This window comes from Lytechinus variegatus, chromosome 3 (assembly GCF_018143015.1).
Source record: "Lytechinus variegatus isolate NC3 chromosome 3, Lvar_3.0, whole genome shotgun sequence".
Lineage (NCBI taxonomy): Eukaryota > Metazoa > Echinodermata > Echinoidea > Temnopleuroida > Toxopneustidae > Lytechinus > Lytechinus variegatus.
Genome location: NC_054742.1, coordinates 23038561 through 23051982, shown reverse-complemented (window position 1 = coordinate 23051982; position 13422 = coordinate 23038561). Strand labels below are relative to the sequence as shown.

General features: G+C 35.2%; 2 protein-coding genes across 2 annotated transcripts in view; both read right to left on the bottom strand.

Moving 5' to 3' along the window:
* Nucleotides 1-29: 29 nt before the first annotated feature.
* Nucleotides 30-7248, bottom strand: LOC121410536 (testis-expressed protein 264-like). Its single transcript, XM_041602691.1, has 3 exons — nt 6739-7248; nt 2380-2601; nt 30-1424 (listed from the first exon to the last, which is right to left on the bottom strand). The coding sequence occupies exons 1-3, from the start codon at nt 7006-7008 to the stop codon at nt 1299-1301; spliced, it is 618 nt and encodes a 205-aa protein (XP_041458625.1). The 5' UTR covers nt 7009-7248; the 3' UTR covers nt 30-1298.
* A 3085-nt stretch (nt 7249-10333) lies between these two features.
* Nucleotides 10334-13422, bottom strand: part of LOC121411985 — a 49898-nt gene continuing 46809 nt past the window's right edge. The window contains exon 10 of the mRNA XM_041604896.1: nt 10334-13211. Within this exon, the coding sequence (XP_041460830.1) occupies nt 12937-13211 (275 nt within the window). The 3' untranslated portion in view covers nt 10334-12936. The remainder of the gene's footprint in view (nt 13212-13422) is intronic.

The following is a 13422-nucleotide window of genomic DNA, read 5'->3' as shown; positions in this document are numbered from 1 at the left end:
ACAAAATAATGTCCAAACAAGAATGTGTATACACGACTTCAAAAAAGTTACTTTATTTAAAAAAATGAAAGAATAGTATGCTTTTATCTAATTGGTATATACTTGAAAATCAGTGTAACATATCATTCATGCAAAACAAAAAATGGCTAGAATTGTGATGAGTATGTTTAGAAATACTGTTTTCACAAGCAATCTCCAAAATAATGATGTATCCTACTAAAAATGAGTCAGTTAATTGACTGAATTTATAACTTATAACAATGTAATTGTATACTTATCAAAACAATTTGTTTTAAAATGAAAATACTTTCATGGCCTACATTATGAACATACATTGTATTATATGCACTGTACTAAAAATAGCGGTATTCCATTAAAATAAGATACTTGGACGGTGTGCAGTGTTACTATAGTATTACCCCCTTTACTTAAGAATATTCTTTAAAGTAATTTGTTAATACAGCTTTTGTTTTTATACTAAGTGTGTTAATTCCAGCACAATTATATCAATAATAAACACGATAACGGACTTAAAATTACATTATACTTTTCCCAATTATTTTTATCACTTTTTTTAGAATCTATTAAAATCCCGACTGAAAACACAAATGGTGTGTAGATCGACTCATTCTCTTAGATGTTGAAAACTGTACGAATATTTCCTGAAGCCATAGAACTAAAGTTGTAATCACCACATCATCTACTACTCAAGATCAGGCACGGAACCTTCGATGAGGGGAAGCAGAGATTTTGAAAGTGAGTGCTTGGTGGGGGTGGCTGAGACGTAAGTGGGAGCTGACAACGATAAAAAAAATCACAATCAGATGGTCATTTTTAAGTTTTTATATACGTGCTGAAGCCCTTGCCCCCGGTTCCGCGGCCCCTATATGAAGGTGCATAATACAGGAGGTGTGTGCCCATTTTTGACAAGTTTTACTTTATCATTCCCCTGTTACAGGAAAATTGGAATGAGAGGGAAATTAGGTAAATACGTTTTTGTTCATCATACAAAATAGATCACGACTTGTTACAAGAACGGCGACAGTTGACATGTTTTTTTTTCTTCAAATTTTCATCTACATAATGGAACTAAAAAGGAAAGGAATATTAGGGATGTTTTAGGTGCAGGGTCCTTCCTTTTTTTCTCTTGTGAATGTTTGTTGCGTTAAAATGAAGTCCCTTTCAGTGCCCCTGATGAAATCTTGAATCTGTCCCACTCGATGAATCCTTCCTCTCCATGCAGAGTTTAAGGGTTATCGCAAACGTGTTTAAGATAAGTTCTGCTTGGTGAACAAAATTTAAGTTGATTTGGTCTTCAGTGCCTCAGGAACGTAATACGCATCACGGTTGTTAAGAGGGATGTAAAAATTGGTCATTCCATCGCTGTATATCTCAAAACAAGGTCCCGGATGCAATTCTTCTTCCTACACCGTAAAAAATAAATAAGTACACAATAACATTCACTTTGTATGTAGTTGTACAATGGGATTATTGCACAGTAAAATGAACAAAGATCGTCATCCCGTTAAAAGTTATTTGAGACTAATTCCAACTTTATTTGGAAGAATTTCATAAAAAAATCACGAGTTTAAATAACCGTATCTCCTGTTCCAATTGTCAAGTGACCATCCATTCTCCCTCGCTTGAAACCCCCCTGAAGGGGTACTAAGGGCTGAAAATATTTATATCTAAATAGATATAATTGTTACATTTTTCAGATGAATTAAGTGTAAATAATGTGTCTCCTTTATAATGGAATAAGTTGCAGCCATAATTATCCAATGCGCTAAATCAATGTCTATTCAGTTTTTTTTCGGTTTTTGGTAGAAAAAATTTGAATGAAACCAATTTCATATATAAATAAAATACAAAAGAACAAGTGGGAATATGACATCATCAATTTCCTCATTGAATATTCATGAAGACATGCCTAGAACTGATGTTTCACCGAAATAATACAAATCTTTAAAATGCCATAACATTTTTATTCCTTGTCAGATTTTGTTCAAATTTTCATTGTTTTGTTTGTCCGATTTTTCTGTATCTGTTTAAATCAAAATATTTCCAGCCCGGAGCATCCCTTTAAAATTAAATAGTCATTTAATCGTCTTATAACCGAATCAATGAAATTCGATTCAATATCAACTGCTATGACGGTCAATGTCCTCCGAATAAAATGCAATTACCAACAGAAGAAAAATGCAACAGGAAATATTTACGACTGAATGCGCAAACATGTAAAATGTTCATGATAATAATTTAGGCACTTTATTAGATAAGACTGGAATGCTCGTAATTTGAGAAATACCTTCGGCAGTTCTTTGCCATTTCAACTACATCATAGGACCCCCCCCCCCTCGCTCTCTCTCTCGATCTTACCTTAATCGTCTTATTGAGAGCTGGGTATACCTTCCAGATACCAATGAAGATGGATAACATCCATGGGAAAGGGAAGTTAGTTCCAATAGCTTCAGAGATAGCAGGAAACTCAATCACTCTGAAACCATCGTCCTCACATCGTTTCTCTATCGTATCATCTACCCTCTCGCCGTCCTCGCTCAAAATCGTTCCGACCATGTAACGCAGCTCACTCTCGGGGGTCTGTCCAAAATAATGAAATTAAAAAGGGAAAGACTAGATAAGATTTGTAAACTTAATGCAAGAACAGAACCATAGGCATTAGCAGGGGGTTACTTAAAAAAAAGTACTCAAAATGTTCTTCATGCACTATTCACATTGCCTAATTGGGGGGGGGGGGGGTGATTTACAAGCAAAACAAAAAATCATACAAAAAGGGTGGCACCTGACTACTCCCCCCCCCCCCTCTCCTTTCTAGACTCGCGCCAGAGTGAACGGCGCTCTCTGATTGGATTACGCGATGTGATAAAAATGGTTGGGTGATTTTTATTTGCTCGACTATTCATGCAAGTGGATCGATGTTTTCCTTAATTCTGACATGTGGATGCATAATGGGTTGAAAACAACGGGGCCCAGGAGAGACAGTTGCGTCTGAAAATTCTATTTTTGTTAAAGGATGGATTTTTAAAATGAATTGTCAACTCTAAACAGTGAAATGGGAGGACTTTCCCGAGAGGGTGCGTTAATTTGACTCTCGTCCCCCAACCCGCCCTTTCGATAAAAACTCATTCCGGTTTTCCAGAAAGGGTGCAACCATCCCCGCTCCGCGAACGCATACGATCGTCACAAGCAATATCCAGGAAAAGCTTTTTTTTTAAAATTTAATACATCGTTGTGCTAGGACAAGGAAAACTGTACAAGTATCCTGAGGAAGTTCCAAACATGGTTTGGAGAATGTAAAGATTTGTTTTATCCCAGAGTTAGGTGGAATTATATTAAATATCAAAATTCGAATTAGGATACACACAAAAGTATAAAAAAATAAAGTTAGAAAGAAAAAAACAAGAAAGAATACAATTGGAAGAAAGGGTACAAATTTTGGAATCGAAGTTATATTTGAATTCTGTACATCAACGAGCTAAACAAGCTGTAGACAAATATTATGATAAAATTACACAAGATATTATTATTCGGTTCAAGGCAAATTGGATTGAATATGGAGAAAAAGGAACTAGTATTTTCTTACACTTGAAAAAAGTCAAGTTAATTTTACAATCTGAAACTTATAAAAGCTCGGTTTAAAAGAAAATGATATTATTGAAGATAAAAAGATAGCTGTATATAAAACAAAAATGAAAATGCAAATATTTTTTTTTAAAACAAACGGACACAAATTCTTTGAATCTTCCACCAAGTAAAGGACTCCTATACTGAATATTAGTGTAAGAAAGGATGGAATTTCCAAGGAATTTTATGCGACATTATTTTGGGGGACATTGTAAAGGATCCCTTACTTGTTTCTTTGAATTTTTCTTTTCAAGAAAACTAATTTTCAGCAAGTCAAAAGCAAAATGTCATATCTCTAATTTGTAAGCCAAATAAAGACAAACGTCCATTGGAGGGATATAGACCTATATCATCAATGTGATTATGTTTAAAGGCATTAGCGAATGTGATAATGTTTAGAATGAAATAATTGACAAAAGTCAATTTGCATTCCTACGCGGAAGAGCAAAACGTAACATAACGTATATCATTTTCTTAGGACTTAAACAAAAAACAGGATTCATTGCTTCAGCATTTTTCAGGACAAGTCCATCCTAACAAAAGTTTATTTAAATAAAATTCGAAAAATCTAACAAGCACTAAAATTTTCATCAAAATCGGATGTAAAATATGAAAGTTATGAAATTTCAATTTCAGTTTTGCTTTATGTCATAAAACAGTTAAAATATGCACACCCTGGTCTGTATGCAGATGAGGAGACTGATGACATCATCCACTCGCTATTTCTTTTGTATTTTATTATATGAAATATTCTAATTTTCTCCTCCTCATTGAAACAATGAGTAGTTCCTCCATAAACATGCGAAATTAGCATTCTTTAGTACTATAGCATTCTTTAATACTATACGGTTCTGTCAAGTTGGTCCCTATTGTCATTTTCGTAAAAAAAAATCGTAAAAAATCAAATATTGTACAATTCAAACACTAAAAAGACAAAAGAAATTGTGAGAGAGGGACATCATCGACTGTCTCATTTGCATGTCACTGAGTTGTGCAGTTTTGTGTAAAATATGCAAAACTTTAAAATGTCATAGCTTTTTACATCCGATTTTGATGAAATTTTCAGCGTTATGCTAGTTTGATTTTTCTTCATTCAGATCAAGATTCTTCTGTTGTGGACTTGACCTTTAAGAAAGAGTTTGATTCGCTAGACCATGACTCTTTATTTGAATGCTTTAATTCGTTTGGTTTTGGTGCATCCTTCACTAAGTGGGTTAAAGCCACATCTCTATAGTTAAAGCTCTGCATAAAAATTCAGGTTTTGTTATAGATATTGGTAAGTCATCAATACAAGTTACTTTGAACATGTGGAAAGTGAGAAACCTATAGCTTTATTCTGAAAAACCCCAACACATAATCAAATCATTTGAAATATCCAAATGCATCTGTTTATTTTCTTTCACACTTTTATCAGTGGTTTCTTTAAAAAAAAAATGTTTTTCAGATTAATTTTGAATGGACCCGACAAAATATATAGAAATGTCATGATCCATGATCTCTTAAATGGATTAAAAAATGGATTTGGGAGCATAAAAGAAGCCGATAACCAAGGATGTTTCAAATTCTTCAATATTAAATCAATAAAGAACGGGGAATTATTTATATTTAATAATAGGCCTAAATATATATGGTCATCGGGATGGTCATGTTGAGCATGGATATTCCTCATTTCTATAGAATTATCTTCATGATAAGGTTGGAAGTTTCTTAATGTGAGAAACAGAGATGACAAAGTTCCAGATTATCTGGAATAAATAACTAAAAGTTACTCAATATTATTGTTCTTTTAAAAGAATAATTGTGATTTTCAGTAACATCCTTACTGAAAGATGTGATATAAAACGATGGGATGAAATGACATAATGACTGTTTCAGATTACAAGGAGTGTAGGCCTACTCTTCATTTTAAAACCAAATTTCCTAAATATACAGACCCATTTAAAAGCAAAGTATTTAGAATATTATTTTCTGTTGAATTTGTACAACTGAACAAAATAAAAAGTAAACATTTTAAAAGATCTATGGGTAGCAGAAAGAAATGACCGTCTATAGGCTCAGACTTATGCTTCAAATACCATTGGCTCGTTCATTAGTTTTATCTAACACAATTCACGTTTGACAGGGGCGGCGATATGGGGGGCACAGTGCCTCCTACTTTTGAAGCACTGAAAAAGTGCCCTTCTTGTGCAAGAAAAATGCCCTTACGAATGTGTGCTGTGCCCCTTTCACCTGAGTTCACCTGAGGAGGACCCGTTTTAGGTGTTACCAAGTGCCCTTTTTCGTAATATAAGTGCCAACTTTTACTAAAAAAATGCTCCCTCTCGAACGTGTCCCTCAAGGACGTCTTCTGTGCCCCTTTCATACCTGAGAAGGACCCGTTTATGTGTTAGCAAATGCCCCCTTGCCTTCTTGTAAGTGTCCTTTCTCGAATCAGTGGCCCTAAAAGGGCCTCTCACGGACGTGTTTTGTGCACCTTTGAGGACCCGTTTTATGCCGTTAGCAATTGCACCTTTACCTTCTTATAGGTGCCCTTTCTCGTATCAGTGCCCCTTTTTACATTTTACACAAGAAGTGCCCCTCACGAACATGTTCTGAATACAAAAAAAAAACAATATTCTAATTTTCATTATGAAGGAAACAAACTTGTAAGAATACATGCCTGGGGGGGGGGGCTCTTTCAACCCACAAAAAAAATCATAACCAAGGAAAAAAAGAGAAAAGGAAAGAGAAGGAAATCAAGAGAGGAGGGTGAAGTATAATTCTGAATTGCGTGATACAACATCTACGGTCCCTAAATTTTGTTTGGCTCATTACAGATAAGTCATTTTATATTTGTTTTAAGATTGTGCTTTTTAGGGCGCCCTTTCCTCCTCTGCCCCCTCCCCCATTTTCAACTTCGCTCCGCCGCCCCTAGAGAATTCCATTTCAAATATGGTAACTTTTTTTCTGGGGTGGATTAAACCTTTATGAGCTTCTTTTAATTTATGCCCCTATACATTTTGTAATACCTTCATATTAATCCATACACGTACTTTCGACAGCTTTTCAAATTAAGGGTATTTTTTCAAGTCCACACTGTAGCCTAATACTCACCACCTTTGGATCATCATAGTAAATACCCATACATCGTGCATGAGGCGCCAAACGAGACACGCGGTCGAAAAGTGGTCCACAATTTCGATATGGTCCAGTGTTGTAGAGATAAGCTACACGAAGTTTCCCAACCGGGTTAATCAATTTCCTGACGACCACGCGGTGGAACAACCCGCTGTATGCCAAGATACCTCCCAAGATGAACACGAAGATCGAAGAAGCCACAATACCAACACAATTAGTACACAAGAAATCTGAAATCTTATCCATTCTTATTAGCTCTTCGCCACCTGCTGTAGCTTCTAAACTCTGCAAAGCTCCGTTCTTTTCAAGTAGTCATAATAATACTTCATGCATGTCGACCAAGCTTAAGCACAACTATATTAATGTTTGAAAATTGTTTGCCTCTGTTTAGCATCATAAAGGCCAGGTGAACAGTTGAGTAAGTAAATAGACAGACCAACCTTTGATCGCGCTGAGAAAGAAAAATATGTATACTGAAACCGAGAGCTCGTTTTCAATATCTTGATTTACGAGAACTTGACGGTTGGAATTGGGTACATAAAGAATCAGCATGGTCTAAGCAATGCTAAACAAACACGTATAAGATATATAATGCTAACTTAAAGAAGAATTATTTCAAACAGCTGGGGAGCGTTTCATGAAAGGACTTTTTATTCGACAAGCCCTGTTTTATCGGACAGTTATCATAGTAACAGTGACTATCAGCCAATCAGAATCAAGGAAATTTGTCAGATCTGACAACCTGTGGGACAAAAATGTTGATGAAACGCTCCCCAGGGGGGCGTTTCATCAACATTTTTGCCCGACAAGTTGTCAGATCTGACAACTTTTCTGGATTTTGATTGGCTGAGAAGCACTGTTACTATGGTAACTGTCGGATAAAATGGGACTTGTCGGATAAAATGTCTGACAAGTCCTTTCATGAAATGCTCCCCAGGTCCTTCTTTGACTGGCCAAGTATATCATTGGCAGAGGGGGGGGGGGGGGCATATGGGCCTAGGGCCGTTGCGTACCCACTGGACACCCCCCCCCCCATCCGATCGAGAGACCGCCGCAACACCGAAAAAAAGTTGATTTGTATAAAAAGAGAAAAATCAAACAAGCATAACGCTGGAAATCTCTCTGAAATCTGATATAAAACACAAAAGTCGCGAGGTCTCAAAATGTTGCTTAATTTCACAAACGTAATTATATTCACATCCTGGCCAGTATGCAAATAAGGGAACCAGAGAGGTCAACTACCCACTATTTATTTGTATTTCATTATAACAAATATGAAATATTTATGTTCATCCTCAATATAATGTGAAACAAAGTTTAAATCCTCCCTGAAAAATTGGAATAGTAATTGTCGTAACTTATTGTGGCTTTAAGAGGTCTTGTTATTGGCAAATCTGGAAGATAAAAAATGTATAATTCAAACAATGAAATACTGAAGAAATAATGAGTGACATCTTCGACTCTATCATTTACATGATAATCATTGTGTTGTAAACGTTGTGCGCGAAATAAGCAACATTTTGAAATGACATAATTTTGATACATGATTTTGATAAATATTTTAAGCGTCTTGATTGATTACCTCTTTTTATTCAAATCAACACTTGTCGGTGTGGAATTGTCCTTTATGCTACAGTTAACATTTCCCCTCCGGCGGTCGTACGGCGATTTGAAAAACCCCTTATATGTAGCTGGTTCAAAATTATGTTAAGATGGCCGTTTCCGACCAGCCGTATGGAAAATGTGACTGCGTCATAAAAGATGCCTTGATAGGCTTACACGCGAATGTGATAAATCGATCATAGGAATGAAATATAGGTAAAGTAAATTGTCTGAATGATAACAGCTGTTATTCTTGAAATTTGACTCTGTGAATGAATGGACATTTTCACGAAGATTTACACAGTTCATGATTTAAAAAAAGATCAATATTATATATCATAATTTATGTAATGTCTCAAATCATTTTTATATCAAATTTGAGCAGTATTTTTTTTAAAGTCTGGTTAAGAGCCTTGTGCTTATGTAATGTTGCTAATGCGGCAACAATAATTTACCATTTCACTCTCTGTCATAAAAGTAATCGAGATTATGCATGACAATGATTTCAATAAAATTATACTTCATTAAAATGCGGTTTTCTTTAATTTTCTTCACAAATCAACATAATTTTTTTCATGACTGTGTTACCCGGGATGTGTTATTGACCATGCACATTTAGATGAACAGGAGACTATTTTTTCAAGAGTGCGAAAAAACATACAATGTATATAATATATCGAATGCTTCCATTATTTCAGAGGTATTATCATTGATTATCACCCGTATCAGACATCTGAGCTGGTCATTTACAAAACCGTATTGCCCTACATTTTCTGAATATCGGGAAGGGTAGGTATATTGTTCGTATTTTCCTCGGTCTCAATTCGCGTATTTAAGTTGCATGCAGAGACGACGCAAAATATACCTTTGTATTTTCCCTGGTCTCACATCCGGGCATTTGTGGATGCGTATAAAGAGATACGCTTCATATAAGGATCCGCGCACCAACAATATACAGATATACGTCATAATGAAGACAACACTGGAATCCGAGCGCTTGCAAGTACGTCATAATGGTAAAGTGCAGAGCCTAGACCGATATTAACATGACACAATAGAACTCTATTTTTAAAAGAAATATCCCCATTATCATGATTTTTGCCATAGATATCTGATTTGGATGATAATAAAAATATTGACTGGCTCTTCTTTCGGGGAAAAACAAATATATTGCCCTTCAAAGACCCATATTGCCCTCGTCTAAAGACTCGGGCCAATATGATTCTTTTGCTGGCAATATATTTGATGTTCCCCTCGAGGCCAGTCAATATTATATAAGTATTCTCCCTTTCATTTGTATATATTTAGAAGGTTATATGATGATGTTTGTGAATACTCATTTGAATCAAAGTGAATGCATGCATTTCCTTAAAATCACCCATTATATGTCATATAGGAATTGTAGATGTAAATTGATCCGATTCATTTGGTAGAAACATTCATTTGTCATTCAACTGTAGCCTTTTGAATTTGACCGAATTTACGTTATTACACTCTTTTTAAGAAGGTGTCATGATGATCTAAGCGTAAAAGGTCCCACATGAAATAGATAGTAATAATAACAGCATATTTACCCAGGGGAGCCACTTAGGTTCCAAAACTGTTCTCCCAGTGGGCCCTGCTATAGTATTACCCACAGATACCAAATAATTTGGGATAAAACACAAAATGATGTATAACATACTATTTTAAGAATTAGTGATCAGGTATATGAAGTCATCGAACACCTATACTGTCTCCCTATTCATGTTCTCACCTCACATAATTTAATACGTTTAAAGATCATCTTTCTCTCTGTTCCTTTATTTCTCTCTCTCTCTCTTTCTCAATGTGTTTAGCACACAAACCCGCCCATAAACACTGCCCTCTATCCCTATTCTTCCTCCTCTTTCACACACTTTATTAACAGTTTTGACTTGCTCATGCAATCATCATTAACAACTAAATAAATGAATTCAAAATATGACTCAAACAGAGTACATCTTTATTCACAAACGATATAAAATGGGAGTTGCAGATGAAATCACCACAAAGACATGATGCATTACAAACAATAATTTCAAACAAAAGGAGCCAAAAATTTCCTTCACAACACAAAAAGTAAACATGAAAAAGTTAGACTGGAGACTCCATTATATCTGGCATGACTGGAGTAATCAAAATACTGTCTTTCAAAAAAATATTAATTCAATAGTTTTGTAATGCTTCCCCCCTCAAGATATTTCTCACCAAATCATTTATTTCTTAAATAATTTATAAGCACATTTCTTGAGATATGCCAATAAAAAGTATATTATTCCTTTCCCAAAGAGATTGGTGCCAACAAGAACTAAAACAGATATATATCACAAACATTGCAAATGTATCAGCAATAAAATCCCAAGAATATTAACAAATTGCAGTCGGCATTTTCAATGTATTCTGTTGGTTAACAAACTGCTTCCCAACACTGTTGCATGAACATTCACAACACCAAATGGGTGGGAGCATTCATATTATATTTTGATTGGGTGTGCTTCACAAAACCCTGAAATGGGGGTCTAAGGAACTGACCACAAGGGTAAAATGCCAGGTCTTAGGAACTAAATATATACCCGGCAGCGTGAAAAACAGGGTCTACAGTAGATAAGGTGCACGCTAGCGCTGTGCGTGTATATGTGGGCACTAGCAGTGCATGGAGCTACTAGAAGAGGGAGTTGTGAAGCTGTGCGTGCAGCTCTGGCATGCCATGCTCGCGCTGGACAATTTTGGCAGGGCTAGGGAACCAAGATGTCTCGTAACGGGGGTCTTGCGAGCGGGGCGGCTTCTGAATGGAACTTTTGTCATTCGGAGTATCTACAGAACTGAATATTCCGTCTGAAAAAGGTGTTCATCAATGCGGCATGTCCCCGTACCACCAATGTGTATGTGAGTGACCCCCCCCGCTCACAAGACCCCCATATACTATGATGGTTCTATGGTTCTATATCAATAATTGCTCTTAGCCAATCAAATAGAAGGATTCTAACTGTTCATTCTCAGGTCATGGGATTTATATTGTTGACAAAATGTATGAAACAGGAACCTAATATATAAATAAGAATCCTATAGAAATCATAGTGTGGAAATACATTGATTTTTCAAGATCATCAAAGAACCCAATATAACATAATTTATGCTGCATACAGTCATTTAAAGTGAAATAGAGACAAGTGGGTGTGTATGATCTACACTTCAAACGATATATAAAAAAAATATTGATGATATGGTGTAACAAAAATCTGCATTTCTCACTTCAAAGCTTTACCGTAACAATTCATTGCTCTATACAATACGAGTTGATAATTTTTAAATATAGAACTATTAAAAAAAAAATATTTACAACATATACATCTGTATTTACATTTGTTGAAATGTTTTTATAACTTCATAGTGATCTGTTTCTTACCTTGGAAGTACATCAACAATGATGGACGGAATGTCAATATATATTCTTTGAAGAATTGAAAGACAGAGATATCAATACCAATAAGAAACCATCTTTGGATATTTAGCTTTGAACAGAATGCAATTGATTCAGAAAAGTAGAGTTACCAATAACAAGGTGAATGAACAGCATAATTTATATATTTGGTCTGTTGCATTAGACTTATCATTAATGGTAACTTATCAATAGCAACCAACATTTCAATAGAGATTGACAGCCAATGACATTCAAACTTTCAATCAAAATTAGTAGTGATGGCAAATTTACTATCATTGGTAAGTTTAATGCCATGTTGCCCATTTTAAAAAGAATTGCAAATGATTCAAATCAAAATCAAATTGCAATTGAATAAATTCTGTCTAGTTGATAGATAGGTATTCTAAATCAATCGCAGATTTAATGTGAATTTATTTTAACTCTTTGTAAGACAGTGCCCAGAGATCTAAATCATCCTTTTATTATTTTGTTTAAGTCACTAAAAATACAATAACAGATGCATTTCCTTGTTCACGATATTTCCCTACCATACAGTATCTATGATTTGGAAGTAATTTGTAAACTCTTTGATTCTATAAGTGAATAATTTTAATGACTATAGACAATTTATCCTTACTGACAGCATGAATTAATTTCATCAAAATCTTATCTTCCTTAGTAAGTGTGTTAGCTATAAATTGTGTGTAACTGTAATCGTGGAAAAAAATTGGCTTCCACAAAAGCTCACTATAGAATCCAAGAGCTAACTAACCTCTTTTAAGAGGCTGTCACACAGGATTTTCTTGCCAGCATAATTATGCCAATGTACATATGACAAGCCATTCTATATACCATTTAATAATCAAGACTGGACATTTATTAGCAACAAGAAACGATTGCCATTTATTTAGAAATTTTTTTTCTTAAAATCAAGAATAAATTTGTGATAGCAATTATTTAACTTCTTTTAATAAAAAATTGAATTACATCAATATCGATAAATAGGATTGAATGATGAAATGGCTTGCCATATGTATGACAACATACACTGGCTGAAACAGCTAAGTGTGACAGCACCTATAGACTCCTAAACAGACTTCATTGGTTCCTATCTATCATGGTGCATCCAATTATGATCCTTTTGTAGCTGTTGTAGTTGATAGAACTGGCTTCCACAAAAACTCACTACCATGAGCAAAGTCACCTCCTCCAAATAACTGTATGGCTGGTTTATGATCATTAAGAGCCGTCATAGTCAGTGGTTCCCATCCAGGTCCTTTGGTAGGCCTAGACCTACGACCCTGTCTTGTACCTCCTGTCCCCGAAGTCCTTGCAGTGCTTGGTGTGGTGTCTTCCGCTTTACCCAAAGTTGCTGGTGCTGTGAGGGAGCGGACCTTTGGCTTTCCTACAATAATACATGAAAAATGGTATACCTAGCATTAAGATTACCTAATTCTAAACTTCCTTTCATAAAACATAAGAACCTCTACGCACACTTATCAAGGATTTTCAGCATATGACCAAAAAATATTCCAGGCAATAAGATCAACACATTTTGAATAATATTCCACAAAAATAATGTCCTTTTCCTTTCGGCATAAGATATAAAATGCTGT

What these genes read in the sequence shown, in the direction of transcription:
- LOC121410536 (XM_041602691.1), bottom strand. Translation starts at nt 7,008, where the DNA reads ATGGATAAGATTTCAGATTTCTTGTGTACTAATTGTGTTGGTATTGTG. An exon ending in ACTATGATGATCCAAAGGTG is followed by an intron (nt 2,602 to 6,738) that starts GTGAGTATTAGG and finishes TATTTTGGACAG; the next exon opens with ACCCCCGAGAGTGAGCTGCG. An exon ending in CTCTCAATAAGACGATTAAG is followed by an intron (nt 1,425 to 2,379) that starts GTAAGATCGAGA and finishes TTTACGGTGTAG; the next exon opens with GAAGAAGAATTGCATCCGGG.